The sequence below is a fragment of the Telmatherina bonti genome (assembly GCF_933228915.1).
Source record: "Telmatherina bonti genome assembly, chromosome: 11".
Classification (NCBI taxonomy): Eukaryota; Metazoa; Chordata; class Actinopteri; order Atheriniformes; family Telmatherinidae; genus Telmatherina; species Telmatherina bonti.
In genome coordinates, this window is record NC_136629.1 from 12,498,837 (window position 1) to 12,524,447 (window position 25,611).

General features: G+C 43.4%; 1 protein-coding gene across 1 annotated transcript; it reads left to right on the forward strand.

Annotated features, from left to right (window-relative positions):
* Positions 1-301: 301 nt before the first annotated feature.
* nt5c2a (5'-nucleotidase, cytosolic IIa) lies at positions 302-25,187 on the forward strand. Its single transcript, XM_079248969.1, has 18 exons — positions 302-379; positions 2,365-2,486; positions 7,080-7,153; positions 7,735-7,852; positions 7,929-8,024; positions 10,982-11,073; positions 11,727-11,784; positions 12,731-12,824; positions 12,895-12,948; positions 13,047-13,130; positions 17,064-17,105; positions 17,243-17,350; positions 17,470-17,536; positions 17,733-17,903; positions 18,361-18,412; positions 21,546-21,606; positions 22,963-23,139; positions 24,052-25,187. The coding sequence occupies exons 2-18, from the start codon at positions 2,386-2,388 to the stop codon at positions 24,274-24,276; spliced, it is 1,674 nt and encodes a 557-aa protein (XP_079105095.1). The 5' UTR covers positions 302-379; positions 2,365-2,385; the 3' UTR covers positions 24,277-25,187.
* The last annotated feature ends 424 nt before the right edge of the window (positions 25,188-25,611 follow it).

Sequence of the window (25,611 nt, forward strand, 5' to 3'; positions counted from 1 at the left end):
CCGTTGATAGACAACAATACAAAACTAAATAACACAGATAATGATACAATAATGAAAAAAAAAAAATTAAAAATTACTAGGGGGTGTTAAACACAACATAGCTTTTTTTTTTTTTTTTTTTTTTTTTTTTTTGATAAAAGAAACAAGGCTTTGACTAAGTTGACACTGGACTATATTAAATAATAAAATAATAAAGTTTACTTTTATGAATATGAAATTTTGCTATCATGACAAGATTGATCAGGAGGTGTCAGTAACGCACTAATTCATTGGTTCGCGATCTAAATAAAAAGAAGAAGAAGAAGTAGTAGCAGCGCCCACACCAGCTTAATGCGCATGCTCAGCCAACTCAACGTTTCGGCAGTGTCACATCATAACAGTAAGTCGTGACGTTATTTGTTTCCGCTACGTCTTCGTCTAAATGACGACTTTAAAGGATTTTAATGAACTGGATGAAGGTTTAAACCTCCTGTCATGTATCTGTCGCGTCGTTTGACGCGAAAAGCCGTTTTTAATGCTGGAACTGAGGAGGCTGGTCTCGGTTCGGGGGTTGCAAGTTAGAAACCAGCATCACGGTTCCGTCTGGGCTCGCTACGTCATCTCCTAGATAGTTAAGTTACAAGACTTTAACTAATCCAACTGGTTAAGATCACCAGGAGCTTTTCTGGTGTTCTTATGAGAAGACATTTCCGCTGAGAAACCACTTCCTCCTCCAGCTGGAGGTTTCTCAACCCCTCCTTCATGTTGGAGGTTTTTAATGCAGCTACCTGCTGCTGCAGGACCAGGTGGTCTTTAACGCAGCTACCTGCTGCTGCAGGACCAGGTGGTCTTTAACGCAGCTACCTGCTGCTGCAGGACCAGGTGGTCTTTTAATGCAGCTACCTGCTGCTACAGGACCAGGTGGTCTTTAACGCAGCTACCTGCTGCTGCAGGACCAGGTAGTCTTTTAATGCAGCTACCTGCAGGACCAGGTGGTCTTTAACGCAGCTACCTGCAGGACCAGGTGGTCTTTAACGCAGCTACCTGCAGGACCAGGTGGTCTTTAACGCAGCTACCTGCTGCTGCAGGACCAGGTGGTCTTTTAACGCAGCTACCTGCTGCTGCAGGACCAGGTGGTCTTTTAACGCAGCTACCTGCTGCTGCAGGACCAGGTGGTCTTTTAATTAAGCTACCTGCAGGACCAGGTGGTCTTTAACGCAGCTACCTGCTGCTGCAGGACCAGGTGGTCTTTTAATGCAGCTACCTGCAGGACCAGGTGGTCTTCAACGCAGCTACCTGCTGCTGCAGGACCAGGTGGTCTTTTAATGCAGCTACCTGCAGGACCAGGTGGTCTTCAACGCAGCTACCTGCTGCTGCAGGACCAGGTGGTCTTTTAATGCAGCTACCTGCTGCTACAGGACCAGGTGGTCTTTAACGCAGCTACCTGCTGCTGCAGGACCAGGTGGTCTTTTAATGCAGCTACCTGCAGGACCAGGTGGTCTTTAACGCAGCTACCTGCTGCTGCAGGACCAGGTGGTCTTTTAATGCAGCTACCTGCAGGACCAGGTGGTCTTCAACGCAGCTACCTGCTGCTGCAGGACCAGGTGGTCTTTTAATGCAGCTACCTGCTGCTACAGGACCAGGTGGTCTTTAACGCAGCTACCTGCTGCTGCAGGACCAGGTGGTCTTTTAATGCAGCTACCTGCAGGACCAGGTGGTCTTCAACGCAGCTACCTGCTGCTGCAGGACCAGGTGGTCTTTTAATGCAGCTACCTGCTGCTACAGGACCAGGTGGTCTTTAACGCAGCTACCTGCTGCTACAGGACCAGGTGGTCTTTAACGCAGCTACCTGCTGCTGCAGGACCAGGTGGTCTTTTAATGCAGCTACCTGCAGGACCAGGTGGTCTTTAACGCAGCTACCTGCTGCTGCAGGACCAGGTGGTCTTTAACGCAGCTACCTGCTGCTGCAGGACCAGGTGGTCTTTTAATGCAGCTACCTGCTGCTGCAGGACCAGGTGGTCTTTTAATGCAGCTACCTGCTGCTGCAGGACCAGGTGGTCTTTTAATGCAGCTACCTGCTGCTGCAGGACCAGGTGGTCTTTTAATGCAGCTACCTGCTGCTGCAGGACCAGGTGGTCTTTTAATGCAGCTACCTGCTGCTGCAGGACCAGGTGGTCTTTTAATGCAGCTACCTGCTGCTGCAGGACCAGGTGGTCTTTTAATGCAGCTACCTGCTGCTGCAGGACCAGGTGGTCTTTAACGCAGCTACCTGCTGCTGCAGGACCAGGTGGTCTTTAACGCAGCTACCTGCTGCTGCAGAACCAGGTGGTCTTTCTGGCCCGGATAAACTGTAACCTGATGGATGGTGTCATGTTTTCCACACAGAAACCTTGGTAACGGTTAAAGATGACCACTTCGTGGAGTGATCGTCTGCAGAAATATGCCGACCTTCCAGCTGCTATGGACGGAACGGCCATGAAGAAGTATCGCCGCGAGGCTCACCACAGGTACGCAGGTCCAGGTGTCAACTCTCACAGCGAGGAGGATTCTGTAGAACCTCCATCCTCTCCACCTGCCTCTCCATCTTCCTCTTTATCAGTCTCCCCACCTGTCTCTCCTCCTGAACTTCCTCATCTTCATCTTCACCTGCTTGTCTTCATCTTATCCTCCCCTTCCTCTCCTCCATCCTCTCCATCTTCCTCTCCACCTGCCTCTCCTCCATCCTCTCCACCTGCCTCTCCATCTTCCTCTCCACCTGCCTCTCCACCTGCCTCTCCATCTTCCTCTCCACCTGCCTCTCCATCTTCCTCTCCACCTGCCTCTCCTCCATCCTCTCCACCTGCCTCTCCACCTTCCTCTCCACCTGCCTCTCCTCCATCCTCTCCACCTGCCCCTCCACCTGCCTCTCCATCTTCCTCTCCACCTGCCTCTCCTCCATCCTCTCCACCTGCCTCTCCACCTGCCTCTCCTCCATCCTCTCCATCTTCCTCTCCACCTGCCTCTCCACCTGCCTCTCCATCTTTCTCTCCACCTGCCTCTCCATCTTTCTCTCCACCTGCCTCTCCACCTGCCTCTCCTCCATCCTCTACTCCTGCTTCTCCACCCTCCTCTCCACCTCCTGCACGTATCTCTGAACTGTCACCTGACAGAATCAGACATGAATCGATCTTAAGGACGCCTCAGAAACAGCTACTCTTAACTACACGTTGTCCCACCAGAAACACGCTTGCAGTTTTACTTTAAACTTTAGCTGTAGAAGATGGACACACAGACATGATGGCATTGACACTTTACCAGTCCAAATCTCCAGATGTTATCATTTTAGTAAAATCAACCTCACAATATAACAGAGAACAGATTTGGACTCATTTCTCAGTGTTAGAACTCATGTCTGGGAATGAAGTCCCAGGATGAGACGCTTTTCCACCGCAGTACTTCAGAAATCCTCCAGTAACACCAGAAATCTGGGAAAATGGCAAATAACGTCAAAAAGTAAACTTAGCTAATATCATGAAAACCCATGACTATTAAAATGGTGGAGTTTGTTCCTTTGTAGATGTGACCTGTTAACACCACCAGTTTCAGGGTTTTCATGGTTTCTGAACCAAATGGAGAAGAAACTCTGAATGAAAGATGAATGAACTTTGACCTCAGCAGCCTCCTGTCTGAGTGATGGCACCTGAACTGACTGGAGATCAAGTCTCGTGCAGAAGTTCACCAAAGGCTGACAGAAACACAGACTGTCCTGAATACCAGAAAATCCATCACTGCAGCTCGAGAAAACACAGAAGCTTTGCGTCTTTGTGTTAAAGCGTCGGGATGAGAACGTACTCCAGGAGGAGGAGACCAGAGCAGCTACAATCAGACTCGCGCCGCGCCTGGAAAACATCCTGGAGACTCACTGTCAATAAAATGTCTGAAAAGACTGATGTATATCAATAGATTTTAATAAATAAACATATAAACTGGACTTTTATGGCTGCTTTAGCTCATACAGAAGCTCCTCAATGAAGTTGACTCAGGTCAAAATCCCAGCCTGGGGCCAAAAAACAAGTAGGATTATAACAATTAAATACAATGTTCAGGTCATTTCCTGTTAAACTGGACATTTAGGCATCAGTTATATAATTAGCTGTATTTGAAATGGAATTTTAGGAAAAAATTAAAATAAAATGGCGTATCTGAACAATGATTTTATAAAGTCTTGTTACTTCATATAAACTCTAAACTGATCCGTGAAGCTGTCGCTGGAAGAACAGAGAAAACTATTCCTCTCATAATACATCAAACAGGTTTTTTTTAAAGGTAAACAATCCTCTACTCATGCACTTTAACTAAACAATCATAGATTATTCTTCCAAACATACCCTGCAACCACAAGCAGAAACAACATTTAACCTGGTGCACATGCAGGCCAGTCCGCAGCACCGATGCCTCATGGTGCAGGAACTGCTGACACACATGAGGCGTCGCATCAGGTCCCAGTGCTGCAGCATCCCGTATGAGGGTCTCAGCCCAGCGCCTAACGCTAGTCTTGGTACCTCTGCTTAGCGACCCTCTGAGGACATGCCTCCTTATGAGGAGTCGTTCAGGCAGCAGAACGTTCTGCAGGGCGTCTCATGTCTGTCACATCTGCTCAGTGTGAACCTGCACTGGGCACCAGTGGCCAATCAGACTGCATGCTGTTGGGCCATCAACACTTATACTGGACCACCATCATGGAGTTTGTTTCTGACAGTCTGAGCAGAAACTTGCAGCTTATGGACAAGTGTGGCCCACATATGTACAATTTCTTTTCATTTTAATTTATTTATTTTACTCAGGTGCGCTGAGTAGTCTGGAAACGATGGTAGATGCAGTGTGTGTGTGTGTGTGTGTGTGTGTGTGCATAAAGCAACTTGTCTACACATTTATAATGATTTGTGTGCAAAGGATCCTTTTTTTAACTCAAAACTATAGATTTATGAGACTGAAGAGAAATGTGTTTAAAATATTAAGCTTTTTTTTTTTTTGTAATTTGTGTAATTTCTAGATTATTGTGGATGCATTTCCAAGAACCCGAAGTTACACAAAATTTTAGTTGACAAACCATGTCTTATTCATACACCTACCCAAAGTTACACATTCATTTAGACAGTTTGCAAATGATGTATTAAACACACACACAATAATCTTGAGATGATTTTCTCTCCATACAGTGTGTGTGTTGACACCAACAGGTGTGTGTTCAATGGTAATACTACATGTACTTTCTATTACAAAGCTTTCCAAGGAGTGTGGCTCAAAACAATCCTGCAATGAGGTATGCCATCCTTCTGTTGTTGAAACAATCTGCAACAAACGACTAAATGAGCTTTTTATTTTAACGTCAACAATGTGGATCCATAAATCTTTCATGGGGCTCCATCTGTAATGGTATGGTGACCACTGGCAAGTCATTTCTTGGTATCTTCCCCCCCCCCCATTGTATTTGTATCATCCCAAATCATTCAAGATCTACGGTCATTTCACTCACATCTGAAAACAGTCTAAGCTAGATTCATAAATCGTACAAATGAGAAATACTCGTATTTGTACTGCCTTTTTTTATTCTCTTGGAACTGAGAAATGTTTCAATGATCAGAGAATCTGTTAGATTAAGATATCCGTGTGATGATACGTTACTGATGTGTGATTGTTACGACATAACTTAGACCATCATGGGCCGTTGTCCTGAAGGTTTTACATGTTGCAACCTAGATAGCAAAAACTGTTCGGTCCAAATGGGTATTTTTGTTTTCCCCAAATTGACATAAATGCAAGTTTGACTGTCAAACTCAGCCTCATGACCACCATGTTTGGTCCAGTTCAATCCAGCTTTATTTGTACAGCACCGCGTCACAACAACCTCATCTCAGGACACTTTCCAGACTCATCGGTCCATGCCAATTCATGATTAATAACAGAGCTAACAGAAAGTAGCAGATTGCGTCAAATCATGACTGGGATCCAGTCCCCCATCCTGAGCTGCATGAGGCGACAGTGGGAAGGAAAAACCTCCAGCAGAACCCGGCTCAGGGAAGGCAGCCATCTGTCTGAGAGGACAGGAACGACAGGTCAACTCACACTGCAGCTTTTATCCAGGAAGACCTGCAGAAAGGAATACGTAAATGGCACAAGGAAACCACAATGAGGAAGGATTTCCAGGTTGGAACCAGATCTAGTGAGAAAAATACCTGCCTTGTGTAATGCGGTATCCTCGAGGACCTGGAAGTTCAGCCACACACACATGAAGGTCTTAACTAGAAAAGACAGGATCCGGTCCAGCAGGAAGTGGCGGTAGGCTCCTGAAAAGCTGTTGGCAACCAGAATCCAAACATGTGGTAGTTAGGCAGGCATCATGGGTCATAAGAGACAGATCAGGCGACTTATCCAGGGGAGAAGACAAGAATCCATGGTCGTTCGGAGCAGGGGTCCAAGTCCAGGTAAAACACAGGGCGAGAGGGGTCAGGCAAGGACACAGTAAGATTATTCCTGGGAATAAAACTGGTTTGATGGTAGGAATCTGGAGACGAAATGAACGCTGGATATCAACATGAGAAGCCGCAGGGAAACAACCAGGAGAAGGTTTAAGTAGCGGGAAGAAGGTGAGGATGATGAGCAGTCAGGTGGAGCAGATGAGGTGGTGAAACCTCTAGCAGAGAAGCCATCGTGTCTTCTGTCTGGGACCTGATTCAGATCTGTTTAGTGCCACTTCACAACAAACTGGTCTCATTACTAGTCCAGCTGGATCAGGCAACAAGCGTCGCGGAGCCATTTCATTCGATGCAGCAGGTAAAACCTGCAGGACACTGGCCCCAAAGATTCAGAGCTGCTGAACCGGCTTAGACCTTAAAATAATGAGCTCATGTTAGCTACAGTTAGTCAGTCAAGCTGCATGGATGTTGGTGTTGTGTTACGTGTTATTGAAGGACTTCCTGACGTCCTCCTGCCCCGTAGTTTTCCATATTCATTCCCAGAATAGAACAAAAGTGACAGGACTGACTAGAGACTCTTCACGGCGAACGGAGTCTGATGGAGGACGCGATGAACTGATGATCTCTGCATCTTCTCCTTTTCAGAGTGTTTGTCAACCGAAGCCTGGCCATGGAGAAAATCAAGTGTTTTGGCTTTGATATGGACTACACTTTAGCAGGTGGGTTCAGGCTTTCGAAAAGGTAATGATGCCCGGTCCTGTTAGGATTTATCACCATGGCAACTGGTGCCAGTCAAACACAGACAGACTTTAACTTTGAGGTAGAGTATGTAAGATTTTCAATATTTTCAAAATAAATTAACTAAAAAAATAACTTTTACCCTAATTAGATAGTTTTGTAGGTTCCAGTTTTTCCATATTTGATGTGTTATTAAATTACAAGTTTAATTAATGACAAATGTTTGCCTACCAGTAAAAAAAAAAAAAAAAAAATGCTTTTTGTCACTTGTCATTAATTAAACTTGTAATTTAATAACACATCAAATATGGACAGACTGGAACCTATATGTTCAAAAAACTATCTAATTATGATTGTAGTTATTTTATTAATTTATTCTGAAAATATTGAAAATCTTACATACTCCACCTTTAACCACAGATTAGGATCTGAGACAAGGGATGCTTGTCTTTTATGGCACATTTTTAGTAATTTCTGATCTGGAATTTAACAAGGAAAAAGCTGATTTCTCGGCTTTAGGTGTTGATGGTGTTAAAATGCTCCCGTCTCCTCTTCCGTTCAGTGTACAAGTCTCCTGAGTACGAGTCTCTGGGCTTCCATTTGACTGTGGAGCGACTGGTGTCCATTGGATATCCACAAGAGCTGCTGAACTTTGTCTACGACCCTTCCTTCCCCACCAGGTAGGTTTACAAAGTCCAGCTTTTTCTGATGGGTGTGTTCAGTGAAGCTTCATTAACTCATGTCTGTCCTCCTCAGAGGTCTGGTATTTGACACCACGTATGGAAACCTCCTCAAGGTGGACACCTACGGGAACATCCTCGTCTGTGTGCATGGGTTCAACTTCCTGAGGGGGTGAGGCCCAAACTATATCTGTCCTCAATCCCTCTTTAGTTGTTTCCTTTTAAATTCATACGAAGCCAAACTGGGATTTTCAGACCATGCAGCACGATGAAGCTGATAAGATTTTTATACACCTGATCCGAAGCTTTCACTGCAACACAAACCTTCCAGCAAATTTAGTTATTTTAGGGTGTATTCACATCAGGATAGTCCGCTAGACTCGGTCTGATTGGGGACTCGGCTCTGTTGTAGGGGGGTGTATCCATGCGGACCGAGATCGTGTTTGGTCAAACAAGACAAACCTATTCTATTCTATTCTATTCTACAGTCATTTAACAGACGCTTTTATCCAAAGCGGCTTACATACAAACCTTTATAACAATATATCCCCATTCCCACCAAAGGTGGCGCTGCACTAGTATTTAACTAAAGAGAGGACCAGACCCACATGAAGAAGAAAACTCTGTTGTGAGTTAAACATGGAGAAGAAACTATCGCTGTTTTGGATTTTTATTGTGTCTTATGCAGGTATACTGCAGAAATACACTGCGACAACGGATGCAGTATGAACAATGGATGTGGCAGAGGACTCTTAACGTCATCGCCATGCATTTACCCACGATGCAATGCTACGTCGAATGCAGCAAGTGACTTTTTTTGTAGTCCACTTCCTGTATTTGGTCAACTTGAAACTGGCCGAGACCTACGTTTGTAGGCGGACCGAGTCCGCTTCTTTGGTCCGAATCAGAATTAGTTTGGTGCGTTCACATTTCGCCCAACGAAGCGACTTTCCGAGCAAACAGATTCGGATCAAAAAGTCTGATGTAAACGTTTCCTTAGTCCCTGAAAAATGACTTCCTGGTAAAATGGGAATGATTGGTAGAAGAGCAGAAACCAGTTGAAGTTCATCGTAAGCCACAGGTGTCAAACTCCAGTCCTCAATGGCGACTGTCCTGCAGGTTTCTGTTGTTTCTCGGCTCCAACACACCTGACTGAAATCAATGTCATTGTGGGAGAAGTTGACAACAAGCTGTTGGATCCATTTTATTTGAAATGTGTATTAAATGGCCCTCGAGGACCGAAGTTTGACATCCCTGCCAAATTAATTGTTAACATAACAATAACCTTGTGGAGAATTTAATTAGATTAAATTCCCACTCAGAAGGATACGACACTTAGGTGGAAGTTGAGAGCATCTTACAACCCCAAAAAGATGTTAGAGCTGACTACAATTGTAATATCACCCCAAGAAGAGACTACTGACCCGGATCGGATATTTAACATAGATTTATTACAAAATGGTAAAGATACAAGCATGCATTCTGTTAAGAGGGAGCCGCGCAGAGAGTCTGAGCTTTTGCCTTGAAGTGGGTTTAACAACAAAGCATTGTTTATACAACCACAACCTTCAGGTAAATGAAGAATGAAATATGTCCAGCGTTTTCTCTACTTACTGCCCCAACAACAGGAGGTACAGTCAGAAACGTCCAACCGGTTGTTCAGAGCACAGTGAAGTGGTGTTTAACTTGGGAATACTTAATGATGCACATTGAGGTTGGTACCAAGATATTAAATAATTCCTTAAGAAACAGCCACAGAATATAATAGAAGCATATTAAAAACAAAAGACTTAAATTTTGTTCAAGTATTTGTTCATTTGAACAAACTCGTGACTCGGTTTTATAGTTTACTACCTCCGCCAAGGATGTTATGCTTTTACTGGCGTTTATTTGTTTGTTTGTGTTCAAGATAACTCAAAAGGTTTTCAGGAGTTTTTGGAAAAAGGAAGTACTGGTTTAATCTTGATGGTGATCCGGATCACCGTTTGGATCCAGGAACTTCCTAAAGGATTCTTTAACATTGTGAAATGTCATTTTCAACATTTGTGCACATAACTCTAACAAAAATGGTCGAAGCGCTTAGGAAAGAAATACAGGACAAGCTTCCAACAGGTTGTAAAATATATGGAAGACTGATCCAGGTGAAAGAATCATTCTGGATACTCATTCATTCATCCATTATCCTAACTGCTTAGTCCAGTTAAGGGGGAAGCTGAAGCCTTTCCCAGCGGTCTTTTGGGCGAAACATTCCAGATATTATGATCCAGAATATGAACAAATGGGAGCCCTGTGGATTGATTTTCATCATCGGAAGAGAGGAAATAATGACAACATGGGGAGAACTGTGGGTCTTGGCCGAGGTTTGTGTCACGCTCTCCGAGTGCTTTTCTAGTTTCCTTATTGGACATCTGTGTTTGGAGCTGATAAGCAGCCACAAATCAATGCTCAGAAATTATTCTGAATGGGTTTTTTTGGGGGTTTTTTTAAGAAAAGTTTAAACAATGACACCGCGTCCGCTATCTCTGCAGCCCCCATGATGGAATCCTTACTTAGTTTTCGAGAGGTGTGAACATGGAACTCTGTGACGTCCAGCTTCGGCCCTCGAGGGCCGATGTCCTGCAAGTTGTAGAGGTTTCCTGCTACAAAGTGAGCAGCAGCAGGAAACATCCAAAGCCTGCAGGACCTCTGCCCTTGGGGACCAGCTTGGGGACACTCCTGTAACCGAACTCCGATGGGAACTCTGGTCCATGTAGCAACGTGGGATTCAGTTTGCTTTACAGTGCATGAGGTGGGAACAGAAGTTCTTCTGCGTTCACCACTCTGTTTACTTCCTCGTTGGTTGTCTTGTGGTCTCCTTCAGTATTTAGTGTTGCAGCGCCTCCTCTGGTGAGGTCTGGAAAACATCATCGTTTGTGTGACGAAGTGCACTGAGAAGGAACCTGGCTGAATGTGGTGACCCTGGTTTACACTGAAGAACTATTCCCCATGTGATCAGCTTGTAGAACGTCCCTGAAACGCAGCAAGGCGGTCCTTCAGACAGGAGAAAATGTGGTGATTTAAAGAAGCAGGATGTGGAGAGACTCTGATGTCTCCTGCCTGAACTTCCTTCATCCCTTTTTTCCTTCTCAGGTCTGACATAAGAGAGATTTACCCCAACAAATTCATCCAACGTGGAGACACAGACCGCTTTTACATCCTCAACACGCTCTTCAACCTGCCTGGTAAGTTCACATCGTTTCACCATCAGTACAACTGTTTATCATCATCATCCTGGAGCATTTTCCTGTCTTTCTTTCTCTTTCTTTCTCTTTCTTTTTCTTTCTTTCTCTTTCTTTGTTTTTCTCTTTTCTTATTTTTTCTGTCTTTGTTTCTTTCTTTTTCTTTCTTTGTTTCTTTCTTTTACTTTCTTTTTCTTTCTTTTTCTTATTTTTTCTTTCTTTTTCTTTATTTGTTGTTCTTATTTTATTTTAGTTTATTTTCTTATTTTTTCTTTCTTTTTTCTTTGTTTCTTGTTTTTCTGTCTTTTTCTTTCTTTCTTATTATTTTCTTTCCTTCTCTCTTTCCTTCCTTCCTTCCTGCCACCGGGCAGATCTCTGTTCTGTGTGTCTGTGAGGAAGGCTCTGGGCTGAAACATGCTGGCATTTCCCCCCCAAAAAAAGAAAAAAGTCACTTATTTTAAAGGCAGATTTCCTTCTTTGACATTAAGTTTTGTCTGTTTGATGCAACAACATCGTCAGGCAGGAAAAACTGAATCGGGAAGCGTTTATGTCCAGTTAGTTTTCGTAAGAATGTTCTTATTCTTGTCCTGCCAACGGACCAGTTATTCAGTTCTCATCACATCTGGTTTCATGATGAGATATTTTTCCTCCTGCAGAAACCTACCTCCTGGCTTGTCTGGTGGACTTCTTCAGCAGCTGCTCCAGATATTCCAGGTAGTTCATACTCCTCCCTAAGCAAAGAAAACGGCACATCTCAGGGGGTTCAACCCAGAAACAATGCATTTGTCGTTTATGTTCACTCCATATGTTTAGTTTCAGAGAGATAAAACCTCTTCAGGAACTCTTCCTGAACATACTATGACTAGTGAAGTAGATTTCTGATTCGCAGCAGGACCAGTTCCACAGTTTTCAGACATCTGGGCTACTAATAGGACTGTGACGATATACTTTAGTCCCGATTCGATTGAATTCCGATTTTTTTTTTTTTGGGTGCCAATTTGATTTAAATTGCGATTCTCACAATTCTTTGATATTGCTGATTTTTGTAGATTAAAAACAAAATAAATGTATGAAACTTTTTTTTTTTTGCTCGTAATATTTCTTGATTTCAATTAGAAAAAAAAACAACACAGTAGCCAGATCATCATTCTGCTGCTTTAACGCCCCAGAAGACAAGTAAAAAGATCAATAAAAACAATAAAAATGACAAAATTTTTATACTAGATTATTTTTTTGGTTTTTTTTTTGTTTTGTTTTGTTTATTTTTATCTATTTTAAAATTGTGAAGCAAAATAATCCCATTTTTCGATTCGATTTTCCCACCCCTAACTACTAAGTGTCAAATAAGACAGACTGGTCAAAACTGGACCGAGTTTATATTTTATTTTGTCACATTTTATAGTTTTATTCTAGACTTTTCCACATTTAAAATGCCAAATGAAGGTTTCAGAAATCTCAAGCAGTTTTAAAGAAACCGTATCTTCTGTATCTCAGCAAACTGGCCTCAGTCGAGTTTTTAACCGGTACTGGTCTTAGGTGGGTCAATATGCCAAAAAAAACCATCTATTAGACAGCTCTTACTGCATTTTCCTTTAACCAGCTGACTGGACGCTCTGTCCAGCTTGAAACTGTGTAAAAACGGCTGAAACTTTTCCTGCAGTGTTGAAGCTGGTTTTAAACATGGAGACCTCTTCATGTCCTATAAGAGCATGTTCCAGGATGTCCGAGACGCAGTGGACTGGGTCCACTTCAAGGTGAAAGTGTTGATATTTCCACGTTAAATCTGTTAACAACCTGCAGTAACTGGTCGTCTTGTTGCCACAGGGGTCCTTAAAAGACAAGACGGTTGAAAACCTGGAGAAGTATGTGGTGAAGGACGTAAGTGGAGCAGCATGTTTACATATTTTTTTAACGCTGTTTGCGTGAAATAGTTTTGCTGCTTCAGAATTTAACCTTTGTTGTGTTTGTTCACCAAGCCGAAGCTTCCTCTGCTCCTCAGTCGCATGAACGAAGTCGCCAAAGTGTTTCTGGTCACCAACAGTGATTACAAATACACCGAGGTAAGAGAAACGTTTTTACACCGTCTTTAAAGTGTTAGTTTTTATAATTATTGTCACCAGATGTGTTTTCATTATGAACGAGTTGTCTGCCTGGCACTGCCTCCATTGTTTTCTGTTTGTTGGGGTTCAGATCCAGACAAATCTCCTCATGTGAGCCTGGTTCTGGTTCTATGGGCCACATTTTGAGCTCTGGGAAGTTTTTCTTCTGTACAGCAGAATTTTCCACCATGGCTGGTGAGGCGGTGAGGGTAAAACGTTGTTCTGGTTACCAGAGCCAGTGTTGGAGGTAACTGGCTTAGTTTTAAGGTCTCTGAGCTTTATAAAGAATGCTGTGCAGGATCCGGTGTGCACATGGTGAGGCAGATAACCAAGCTGGGACCAAAAACCTTTTGCCTCCATCATCTATTACTTCTAGTGAGGGATACAAGATCGTTTCAGCTGAAAGTCAGGCGGACAGCCACTTCATTCCCGGAGTGTCCTTTTTCCACTTTTTTTAATAGTGCTTTATTTTTCAGTTAAAATAATCAGAAAACAAGAATGACCAGCAGGTGAAAAAAAAATCAAATAGAACAATGGTAGACAAAGTTAGAAAGGCTGCCAGACCACCAGAGAAATAAAAAAGTAAATTTAAACTAAACTTTTTACAGGTTCAGGAGAGTCAGAGTAACATCCTTGTGAGAGACCAAGCTGGCAAAGGAAGAGAAACACAGGTGGCTTCACAAGAAAAGGGTTTTATTTGACCAAATAACATGAATGAATTATGCTTTCAAAAGAGATCACCTAAGCAAAAACCTACATCAAAGTCCAAAAATAACTAGACTTAACAGATTAGGTAACAGAATCAACATAACGAAAAAAAACTAACTGACCTAACTAACAAGAAACAAAGGAACTTAAATACTGACTGATCAGACCAGTTACAAAAATATGGGGTAACACACATTAAACATACTAACAAACTAGATAAAGAAACAGAACCTAGCAGTTAGTTTAGTTTTTCATCACACAACTATTAATAAAAGAAAACCCAAACTACTCAAAAGTGGGAAAAATTAATATAACAAAAATTTAAAGAAACTAAATTAAACTTTTGATGTCCCCCTCTGAAGATGAGGTCTTCCCAAAGTCCCGTGGCACTTCCTGCTCACCAGCTTCCCTCTTGGGCACACTCCTGCCCCCCCAGTGCCCAAGATAATCCCTTCAGCACCAGAAAAAAGAAACAAGGTTAAACAAAACACAAGCAGTTGAGAATACAGTGGCTCCTCAATGTTCGCGCCAACAAAAAGGAACTAAAACATTTCAACTAAGTTTAAGTATAAGGAAAACTAAAAAACTGAAAATGGCTTGGTGCTTTACCGCCTTTACATGTGTGTTTGTTGGTCTGGCCATCACAATCCTGAAAAACCTGGATTCAGAACGACCGAATTCAGCCCAGATCAGATAATGTTGTGATGGGCAGAGAGGGGTCTCCGACTCATCCCAACTCATCAATAAGTCCTGATCGGGGGGCAACTGTAGCCGCAGGACATGATCATCCAGAGAGTTGCAGGAAATACTGCACGATTCTTCTGCACCAGGTGTTCTGAACCTTTTTTACACTGGGGCCCAGCTTTTCCAGTACAAAGTGGTGCACAGACCATTCAAACATTAGCTCTGTACTGGTTTATTTTTATCTCATTGTTGAAATTGATTTCAATAATCATAAAGATAAAAGGGTGTGATTATTTTTCTCTCTGCAGTTTCCTCTCCTACTGTTTTCAGCTGCTAATCGAGCGTCTCTGGCGTTGCAGCGCTGTGCTGTAAACTCCTCCCACAGCCGCTTTGCTTTCATTCAGACACTGTTGCCAACTTGGAGACTTTCTCGCTAAATCTGGCTTTTTTTTGTTAAAAGCAACAAATCTAGCAGCTTTTACTGGAGTTATTAGAGACTTTTCTGGTGTTTTGGCGACTGACTTAAAGACACATATTATTCTGCAGTTACTGTAAGGAAGGAGCAGCGGGAGCCTCTCCCGTCCTAAAGCACTCCCAGGCGGCCAGTCTCAGTCGGCTCCGGCTGCAGGTCAATGTAGAATAACTGCAGTAGGTTGTGGAAGTTCACCTAAACATAGTTTATACCATTGTCAGTGACAACTGGCTGCATTATTTTCTTATACATAGTTCGGCGAGTTAAACACTAATATTCTTCTGTTACGGGGCGTTACCATAGCAACACATTAACCAGCTGGTTCAGATCAGCCGTCTTTTAACAGGTGAATGAGAGAAACGCGCTGCAGCCTGACAGCGGTTGTTTGGCATAAAACGTACATCCAGGCCAACGTAAAATAGTTCCTATATAAGCCGTAAAAGCAGATTAAACAACTCTGAACCGTGCGTTAGACGGTTATAATGCACGACACGGAGTCTAGAACACCACGACGCGGAGCGTTGTTTATAAATACTGGATAATTGTGTTAAATAATCGAGATCTCAATTTTAGTCAAAATAATTGTGATTATAATTTTTGTCATAATCGAGCAGCCCTAGGTTAGGGTTAAGGTTAGATCAGGGGTGGGCAACTCCAGTCCTCGAGGGCCACAGTCCTACACCTGTTGGGAGTTTCCCAGCTGCAACTCAGCTGACTCACGTCAGACTTAATTAGGAGACTGCTGCAGAGCTTGACATCCAACTGCACTGGTCTGCTAATTACCCGCTGATTTGTAGCAGCTGAGTTGCAGCAGGGAAACTCCTAACATATTGGAGGACTGCGGCCCTCGAGGACCGGAGTTGCCCACCACTGGGTTAGAGTAAGGGTTAGGGTTAATCCAATCAAAATGTTGGATGTCCAACCCTGCCCAATATCCAGCCCCTCCTCGTTCTCCAGGCTGCAGCCAAGACCCTCTCAATCCTCCTGCAGTTTGACCAGCGAAAAGCGTCCCTCCACTTGGTGGCGCTAATGTGTCAGTTAGTTGTTCAACACACTCCAGTAGCAGAAGAAGACAGTCAGCGAGCTGTCGGCCTGGAAAGCCAAAGTTATGAAGAGGTATTTAAGATGAAAAAACTAAAACAGGTTTTCAAACCATCCCTAAAATGTTTCACCAGAGCGAGACGAGCTGAGAGGTGTGTGTGGAGTGTTAGCTAACGCCATCCATCACCGAAGATCAGTTGGAGCTTCCTACTAATTTTATCATCTCCCAGGAATTTGATTTCATTCTCTGTATGTATGATCGTCCGTTTTGGCTTCGCCTTACTGACTTAAACAGGAGCCTGGGGTTGTTCAAACCCCCACAATGCCACGCCAGGAGCGTGTCAGACGAAGCACATCTGAGAGTATCTGCATAACTGCAAGAGATGACCAAAACACACGTTTATTTTATAGGTATTGGTGGCTCTTTGCAGCAGCTTGCCTGACTGAGTGGGTTGTGTGCATTAAAAAGAACGTAAATCTGGTTAATAACTAGAGGTGGGAAAATCGAATTGAAAAATCGAATATCAGGATTTTTTGCTTGACAATTTTAAAATCGATATTTTTTTTGTTAAATAAATCCTTTTTTTTAAATAAATAAAAACAATCCATAATAAAAGTTTTAGTCATTTTTATTGTTTTTATTGATCTTTTTACATATCTTCTTGGGCATTGTAGCAGCAGAATGATGGTCTGACTACTGTGTTGTATTTTTCCTCATTGAAACCAAGAAAAATGACGAGCAAAAAAAGTTTTGTACATTTTTTTTGTTTTTAATCTACAAAAATCAGCAATGTTAAAGAATTGTGAGAATCGCAATTTAAATCGAATCAGCGCCCAAAAAATCAGAATCGAATCGGGACAAAAGCATATCGTCACAGCCCTATTAATGACTATGTTAAACTCACACCCACTCCCAAAAGTGTTGATATGTCAGTGTGTGTGTGTGTGTGTGTGTGTTTTATAAATAATGTTTTCTTGTCTCTTTACAGAAAATTATGAAATACCTGTTTGACTTTCCTCATGGTTCAAAGGTAAAAACAACGTTTGTTTCTTCAGTTTTAACAGTTTTAGATGGCGAGCAGTTTGACAAACGTGTCCGATCACACTTTATATTCCACTGAACGTATTTAATGACCTCATCGTTGTAAATCCATGTGTTCCCTGGCAGCCAGATACACCCCACCAACCCTGGCAGTCCTACTTTGACCTCATCCTGGTAGATGCCCGGAAGCCTGTATTTTTTGGTGAGGGTACGGTGCTGCGCCAAGTCGATGTTGTAAGTGTCAACATTTACACCCCTCCCCCCAAGTTAAGACTTATAAAATGTGGGAAGATTGTTTTGACCGAGAAATTCCAGGTTTTTCCTGGTCCTGTGAGTCTTTGTTGGTCTCTCAGATGACAGGTCGGCTGAAGATTGGGACATACACTGGGCCCCTCCAGCACGGCATTGTTTACTCTGGAGGTGCGTCAGACACCTTCTCAAGCTGACGTGTTGCGTCCACACAAATGTCAGACAAATGAGTCACAAAAAAAATAATTACATTGATAAATTTATATGCATCCACACATATATGTGTGTGTTTTCCAGAGATAATGTTTAACAGGAAAGATTCTGTGTAGAAATAGACATGTTGACAGTGGCGTTATCGGTCTCCTAGGTTCTTCAGACATTGTGTGCGACTTGCTTGGTGCTAAAGGAAAAGACATCCTCTACATTGGAGACCACATCTTTGGTGACATCCTGAAATCAAAGAAGCGTCAGGGCTGGAGGACGTTCCTGGTCATACCGGAGCTGGCTCAGGAGCTGCATGTGTGGACGGACAAAAACGGTGAGAAAACACATGCGTGTTTGTGGATGTGTGTGCATTTTTTAATTTGCATATATGTAATGTGTGTATAGGTGTATGTATATGTTTCTGTTTCTTGCATCTCTCATCAGTCTCGTCTTTGATGTGTTCTGCTTTTTACATTTTATACTTTAATTTTGACTTTTTTCTCCCTTCTTCAACAATTATTTCCCAGCCTCGAGTTGATAAAGTCTGAGTCTGATAAACACCTGTCTATTTATTATGACATCATACCAACTTTATTTATTCAGCACTTTGAAACAAAGTGCTGCAAACAGATAAAAACAATATATATATTAATTAAAACCAAACATACAAATAAAAGCGTGACACGTAAGAGCAACACGGACTAACTGGCTGGTTCAGTGTCTGCTTGCCGCTTTGTATTTTCAGTCTTTCTCTTTCATTCAGCAGATTGATGCTGATATTTGTTTTTCAGCCATTTTTGAGGAGCTTCAGTCGTTGGACTGCTTCGTGGCCGAGCTCTACAAGTAAGTTCCTCGAGTAAAGCGGTGCCGTTGAACTTTGCATTCCTTCTGACTTTGTGTCGTTTTTCTCTGCACTGCTGATATGACAGCTAACAGCTTCTGGGTACGATAGAAAGGTACCATCTAACAACTGTTCTCTGCACCACCTGGCTTAATGAACTGTCCAGGAGGTGGTGCAGTAATGGTTGACTGTGATAAGATGTAATGGCGGTTAAAGACTCCAGGCCAGAAGGATTATACGGGCTACAACTACTCTGGTGAATGGTCTGCTGTTGACTATCGCCATGACCTCAGAAAGGTTCTTCAGGACTGCTGTCAATTCTTTTAGCAAACGGATCAACGATGGATGGAATAAAGTTTAGTACAGTGTGTTCTTGGTGTTCCCAAACACAACCTGATGACTTAAAGACGGTGTATTTATAGCAAAGTCACATCTGAAGGTTCATCCTTTTCATCACTTCACTGGTTCTGGGTGTGAGAATGCTGAAGTGGCTCCCATGGTCCCGGTGGATTTGTCCGACACCCTCCAATGCAACAATGACCGAGTATTGATGAATCTATCAGTAGTTAAGTCGTCAAACATCTCAATGTGCTGCATTCAAATCTGCTCCTTAAGGGTAGGTGTCCTGCAGGTACTCAGAGCTTGATATTTCTGGTCCAGAAAGTCCTGTCCGGCAGCTGTTCTGACCAGTCACCATACGAGCTTCCTGTGGCCAGAAATCAACCAAAGTAGCCAACGATGCAAATAACCACAAGAGAGGTTCTGTAACCCGACAGCCAGTTGGGTCAAGACAGCAAATAAAACCCTGCTGACCAACTGAGTTGTGTTCACACTCAGGTCACAACTCCAAGGGCAAAGAGGATCTCAGTCGGACAAAGCTGCCCAAAATGAAGCTGATTGGGTGCTTGCATTGCTGGTAGTCATCACAAATGGCCAATTATAGAGAGAAGGGGACCAATCCTGGAAAGCGATGGCGCCGGAGGGCAGAATCATAGTTGCCAGATTGGTGGATAACCCCCAGATGCAGCCTGGAGAATGGGGCGGAGCTGGATATTGGGTGGGGTTGGACATCCAGTGGGTGTGGTTAGGGTTAGAGTTGGGGTTAATCCAACCAAAATGTTGAGGGGGCGGGTTTGGACGTCCAACCTCGCCCCATATCCAGCCCCGCCTCATTCTCCAGGCTGCAGCCAAAGACCCTCCCAGATTGACTGCTGATCAGCTGCAAGCACTGGAAGCATCTCGTTGGCAGGGAAACCCAGCAGGCCCAGTGCCGTAACACGGGACGATGACAGACACCAGAGCCGACGCAATGTTAGAAATACACGCAATGTTAAAATTACACGCAATGTTAGAAATACACGCAATGTTAAAAATACACGCAATGTTAAAATTACACGGAATGTTAAAATTACACGCAATGTTAAAAATACACGCAATGTTAAAATTACACGCAATGTTAGAAATACACGCAATGTTAAAAATACACGCAATGTTAAAAATACACGCAATGTTAAAATTACACGGAATGTTAAAATTACACGCAATGTTAAAATTACACGCAATGTTAGAAATACACGCAATGTTAAAATTACACGCAATGTTAAAATTACACGCAATGTTAAAAATACACGCAATGTTAAAAATACACGCAATGTTAAAAATACACGCAATGTTAAAATTACACGCAATGTTAAAAATACACGCAATGTTAAAAATACACGCAATGTTAGAAATACACGCAATGTTAGAAATACACGCAATGTTAAAATTACACGCAATATTAAAAATACTCGCAATGTTAAAAATGCACACTGGTTTATTCAACACACTTGATATGCAAATAACTTCTCAGAAACTTTTTACAATTTCCATGCAGATAAAGTAGCTTTTTTCCATTTCATCATTGATGATGTCACAGTGACATCACAACTAATCAGCTAATTGATTTTAGTAGGCCTGACGAGCTGACTTCAGATTCCACCTGAAAGAATTATTTATATTCTGTTGCCGACTCCGTTTGGTGGTTTTGTCGCTCTGCTTTCTGCAGATGATCTGGTTCTGTTGGCTTTGCGGCTTTGTGAACTCTGGAGCGATTCAGTGTGAGAATCGGCTCCTGCTGACCAGGACCATGGTCCTCAGCTGGAAAAAGCTGACTTGTCCTCTCTTGGTGGGGAGCAAGGTCCTGTCCCAAGTGGAGGAACTGAAGCATCTCAGGGTCCTTGTGAGGGCAGGAAGAATGGATGTGTGATTGACAGGCAGATTGTCTGGGGACTAAATCCAAATCTGTTTTAAATTCAGTTCCTCTGTCATGTAAACCTTCAATCCACTCAAAGTTCATTCTGGTCGTTCTGCACATCCTCGTTACCTTGTCTTGTCGCAATGATCCACACATCCTGCACGGTCTCCTGCCTCTTGGTGTTTTATCTTCTTCCTCCTCCTCAGCTGCTGTAAACAGTGTGTGCCGTGTTGGGCTGCTGATTCAAACTTCTCATCAAAGTAAAAATATGGGGCTGCGTGTCGGCTGAAGCATGGCTGCCTTTACACGTTCCACACACACTTTTCTGATGAGTTTAGGGATGATGACATCGTTTGTCATGACAGAGTAACAACTGAAGAAGATGCATAAGGTCAGTGTCATGGCCTGTAGGCAGTCCAGATACGTGACGTCCAGGACGAGGCCCCAGCCTGCCAAGCTCATCTGGAAACAGATCAGTGGGATGCTAGCAGCTACCGTTGTGTTCCAGTTTTTATTCCAAACGTTTTCCTCAGAATCCACTGATTCTGTCATTTTTCCCTCTTCTGGATTTAAAAACTGTTATTTACTACCACAACTTTGTGCGCGTGTGTGTGTGTGTGTGTGTGTGTGTGTGTGTGTGTGTGTGTGTGTTCTAAATCCACACAGCTGCCGTTCTGAGTGATTTTAGTTCTGTGGTTTGTCTGAAATCTGCCCTTTTCCACAAGATGAATTAACTGAACAAAGACATCGTTTTTGCCAGGTGTTGACGTTCAACGTGCATAAATGAGCCAGGCTGATCGACAGAAAGATGGTTACGACTTGCAGAATATAAGCAGCTGATTTAGAAAGCGCTTTTTCAGCAGCTTCGCTCCCAGTTAACCTGTTTGTTTGATCCTCAGGCATCTGGACAGCAGCAGCAACGAGAGACCCGACATCAGCTCACTGCAGAGACGCATCAAGGTTCCCATCTTCCTTTCACTAAACACTGCTTTTCCTCACGCCTCCGCTTGCACAGCTGGTAGTGTTGCACCATCTGGAAAGGATTTTCTTCCAGCTTTATTTCTAAACTACTCTAAAATCACCAGCGAGAGGCATGAGGAAGAAACAAAGTAAGAATTTAAGATGTGTTTATGTAGCACATTCCCTGCGACTCATGCTGCCCAAAGTGCTTTACTGACTAAGATATAATAAAATGCAGGGCAGTCGTGGTATTAAAAATCAATCAGATTAGAACGATCCAGTGTTTGTTCCAATCTAGTATGTAGGGGCCGATTGGACCGAGTCCGGGGCCTGCTAGAAAAAGACTTTGTCATCTCCAGATCTTAGTTTGGTCCGGAAATGGATCCAATCAGCTGAGACTTAGACATCTTGGGTCTAATGGAACATGAACACCAGCAGCGTGTAAGCACGGAGCACAGCCATTAAACAACTTAAAAATAAAAAGTAGCATTTTAAACTGCACCTTAACTAACAGGAAGTCTAACTGGGAGTTAAATTGTCCTCCTGTTTCATACCAGTCAGCAGAAGAGCCGCCTGGATCCGATGAACAGCGAACCGGACCGACCCAAAGTACTGAGATATGTAGGTGATGAACAGGCCAGCGACGTTAGCCAGACGGGGTTTTTTTTTTTTTTACCTTAGCTAGCTGAGAAGGACAAAGCCAGACCGGACTTCTGTACAAAGTTTAGAGGTTTGAAGGACCCGGAGCACATTTAGAACAGAACTGCCTGATCTAAAAAGGTTTCTGATCAAAGCATCGTCACATGGACATTTTCCTCCCAGAAAGTCGACATGTCGAGCAGTGTGGGGGGGTCCACTTACCAGAAGGTTCGCAGTTTTAATCCTACCCGCCTGTGGCTTGGCTGCCATGTTTCTGTCGGTCCCGCTCCACGACAGCAGCGGGCGGCGACACGTTTAGGTTGCCAACGTGAAGGAGTCGTGGACCTGTTGTAAAAAGCTGTGGGTGCCTTAAAGTGCCACAGAAATGTAATATAATTATAAAGGTATCTCTACCTCCAGTATTTATACCTGTACACACAAACAAAAGCCCTTGAAGACACGCTGTTCTTCAGGAAGTATCTAGTCTCTGTAACCCTTGGCAACCACACGAGAAGTGTTTCGTGTTCATGTCCAAAGGAGAGTCCAGTTACAGATCAGACCGATCATTTTCATGTTTTCCCTGTGTGTGTGTGTGTGTGTGTGTGTGTGTGTGTGTGTGTGTGTGTGTGTGTGTGTGTGTGTGTTTCTTTCTTTCTTTCTTTCTCTCTCTTTCTCTTTCTCTCTCTTTCTCTCTCTCGCTCTCTCGCTCCTTTCCAGAAAGTAACGCATGACATGGACATGTGTTACGGGATGATGGGAAGTCTGTTTCGGAGCGGGTCCCGGCAGACTCTGTTTGCCTCCCAGGTGATGCGCTACGCCGACCTGTATGCTGCCTCCTTCATCAACCTGCTCTACTACCCCTTCAGCTACCTGTTCAGAGCCGCTCACGTCCTGGTGAGTTGCCAGCGCTCTCTCTTCTCCTGCTCGTCTTGTCCAGCATCACAGCAGTCAGAATGATGCGCCCACAGGCCCCACGGTCATGTGTTAGGGGTTTCCCAGCTGCAACGTACCTGACATGAATTAGATTAGTGAAAAGCTTGACTTCAACCACTGCATAAAGCTTGTTCCATCCTCCACGAGACGCACGCCTGCAGCGGGGAGGGGTCTCTGCAGCGTGCAGGGGTCACTGTGGGCGGCAGTGTCTGCTTTATGTGCAATAAACCCCCTTTTTTTTTTTTGTCATATATTACCGCAGCGGGGCGGGTTGTGCACGCCGCCGGTCTGTGTGTTTAAATGCCACATTGTAAAAATGTTTGTATGTTTTTTACCACCTCGATCAGCTGCTTTATCAAAAACAATCCATTTTACCTGCTTCATGTGCTCCGTGTTGACCACGCCCACCTCAAATGTCCAACCAATCACACGAGGCTTCTCTGAGCCGCGTAAGAAAAAACTTTGATCTTCAAACGCGTCCACGAGAAGAAAGTGACGTTTTTGTCTCGCAGCCTCGACAACAAGAGAAAAGTTCTCGTGGAGGATGGAACAGGCTGATATGCATTGGTTTGAGTCAGGTGTGTTGCAGCAGGGAAACCACTAACACTGTGACCCTCCACCCCCTAAAATTTGTTTTTTTTTTCCTAATTTGATTGTTTTTTTTTCTATCAGTTTAAACCCACTTCCTGTCTCCAGAAAAGGAAAAGGATTCAGGAGCGAGTTGTGAGCTTTAAAAACCAATCAGTTGATCTGTCCGGCAGCGGCGTCTGACTAAAAGCAGCTCCGGTGGTCTGACGGCCGCCATACAGGTTTACTGGGTTGATTTTAACCTCTGATGACTGAAGGACCCGATGAATCTTCTGTTCCCTCCAGATGCCTCACGAGTCGACAGTGGAACATTCCAACATCAGCATCAGCGACGCCGAGTCGCCGCTCACCACCTGGAACCGCCATGATGTCGACTTCAAAGAGATGGAGTGCAAACGACACCAGTTAACCCGGTCCATCAGCGAAATCCAGCCCCCACACTTCTTCCCACAGGTTCCTCAGGAGATCACCCACTGCCACGACGAAGATGATGACGAAGAGGAGGAATAGTGCCATACAGCCTTCATCACATCGGAATGTTTTAACTTCTCTTTGATTCACCGCCACCAGGTCCTTACTGGTCTTACTGGTTTTATATGTTCACGGTTAATTTTAGGAGGAAGGAAGATGCTTTATGACCTCATTAAGGGTTATTGGTTGATCTTTTATCTGATTGTGGATCAATTCGTTACTCCGCTGACGTGGAAACGTTTTCTGTCATCTTTTTTATTTGTCAGCAAGATAAAAGAGAAAGTTGTTTGATCAAACGTCCAGGCAGTTACAGAATCACTTTAAAGCTGAAAGAAACGGGCAAGTGGACTGCCGCCCAGTCCGGTACTGGACTCCCTGTTACCCGATGGCCTGTTACATGTTATTTATATACTGGGATTTTAGAAATGCTGACCATACTGGACAACATTTTATGTTAAAACTGCCTGATATTTTAATAATTTCTTTTTAAAAAAAAAAAAAAAAAACAGCTCAAACCTGTGAGGGACTCGGGACTGGGGGTGTCTGGTTCTTTCTCGGCAGAGACCATCAGTGGTTTTGTTGTTTTGTTTTCGTGACAGTTTCAGTCAGAGAAATTAAACCTGAAGACACAGAGTTATGTCGTGTTTTATTCCATCTGAACATGCAGAACATCTTCAGATTATCTTGTTTTTCAACTTTGATCCATGCTAAGACCATACTAACAACATACAAACAACCTATTAAAATCATGCTAACTGAAACGGAGAAGTCAGTTCAGAGTGGATAAACTTGGTTCACATTACGTCCAGTTTGTTAAACCGCTTCTGAACTGAACTGAACCACTTCAGACCCAGATGTTTTGAGGCCAAGTTCTCTGCCAAACAAAAATTCATGTTTTTTTCTGTTTATTTCTTTAAATATTAATGTTCATTTAGTTTGTCCTCCAGAATCTGCAGCATGGTGGCAATAAAGGTCCAAATGATGAATCTGCATACTTTGGATTCTATTAAGATTTGTTGTGATGATTTTTCATTTGTTTACCAGAAGGATCCACTCACTAACTAATGCAATTCAATTCAACTTTATTTATATAGCGTCAAATCACGGCAATGCCATCTCATTCATTCATTTTCCTAACCGCTTAATCTAATTTAGGGTCGCGGGGAAGCTGGAGCCTATCCCAGCCGTCTTTGGGCGAAAAGGCAGGTTACACCCTGGACAGCTCGCCAGTCCATTGCAGGGCCCAATTCAAAACCAAGAGGGAACCCTCTACATCCTGGGAGAAGAGGTGAATGTGGTGGAGCTAATTCAGATACAGAGTTCAGTCAAACATCAGACTGGAAATGAAACACAGCATCGGGAAAGAAGGACAAA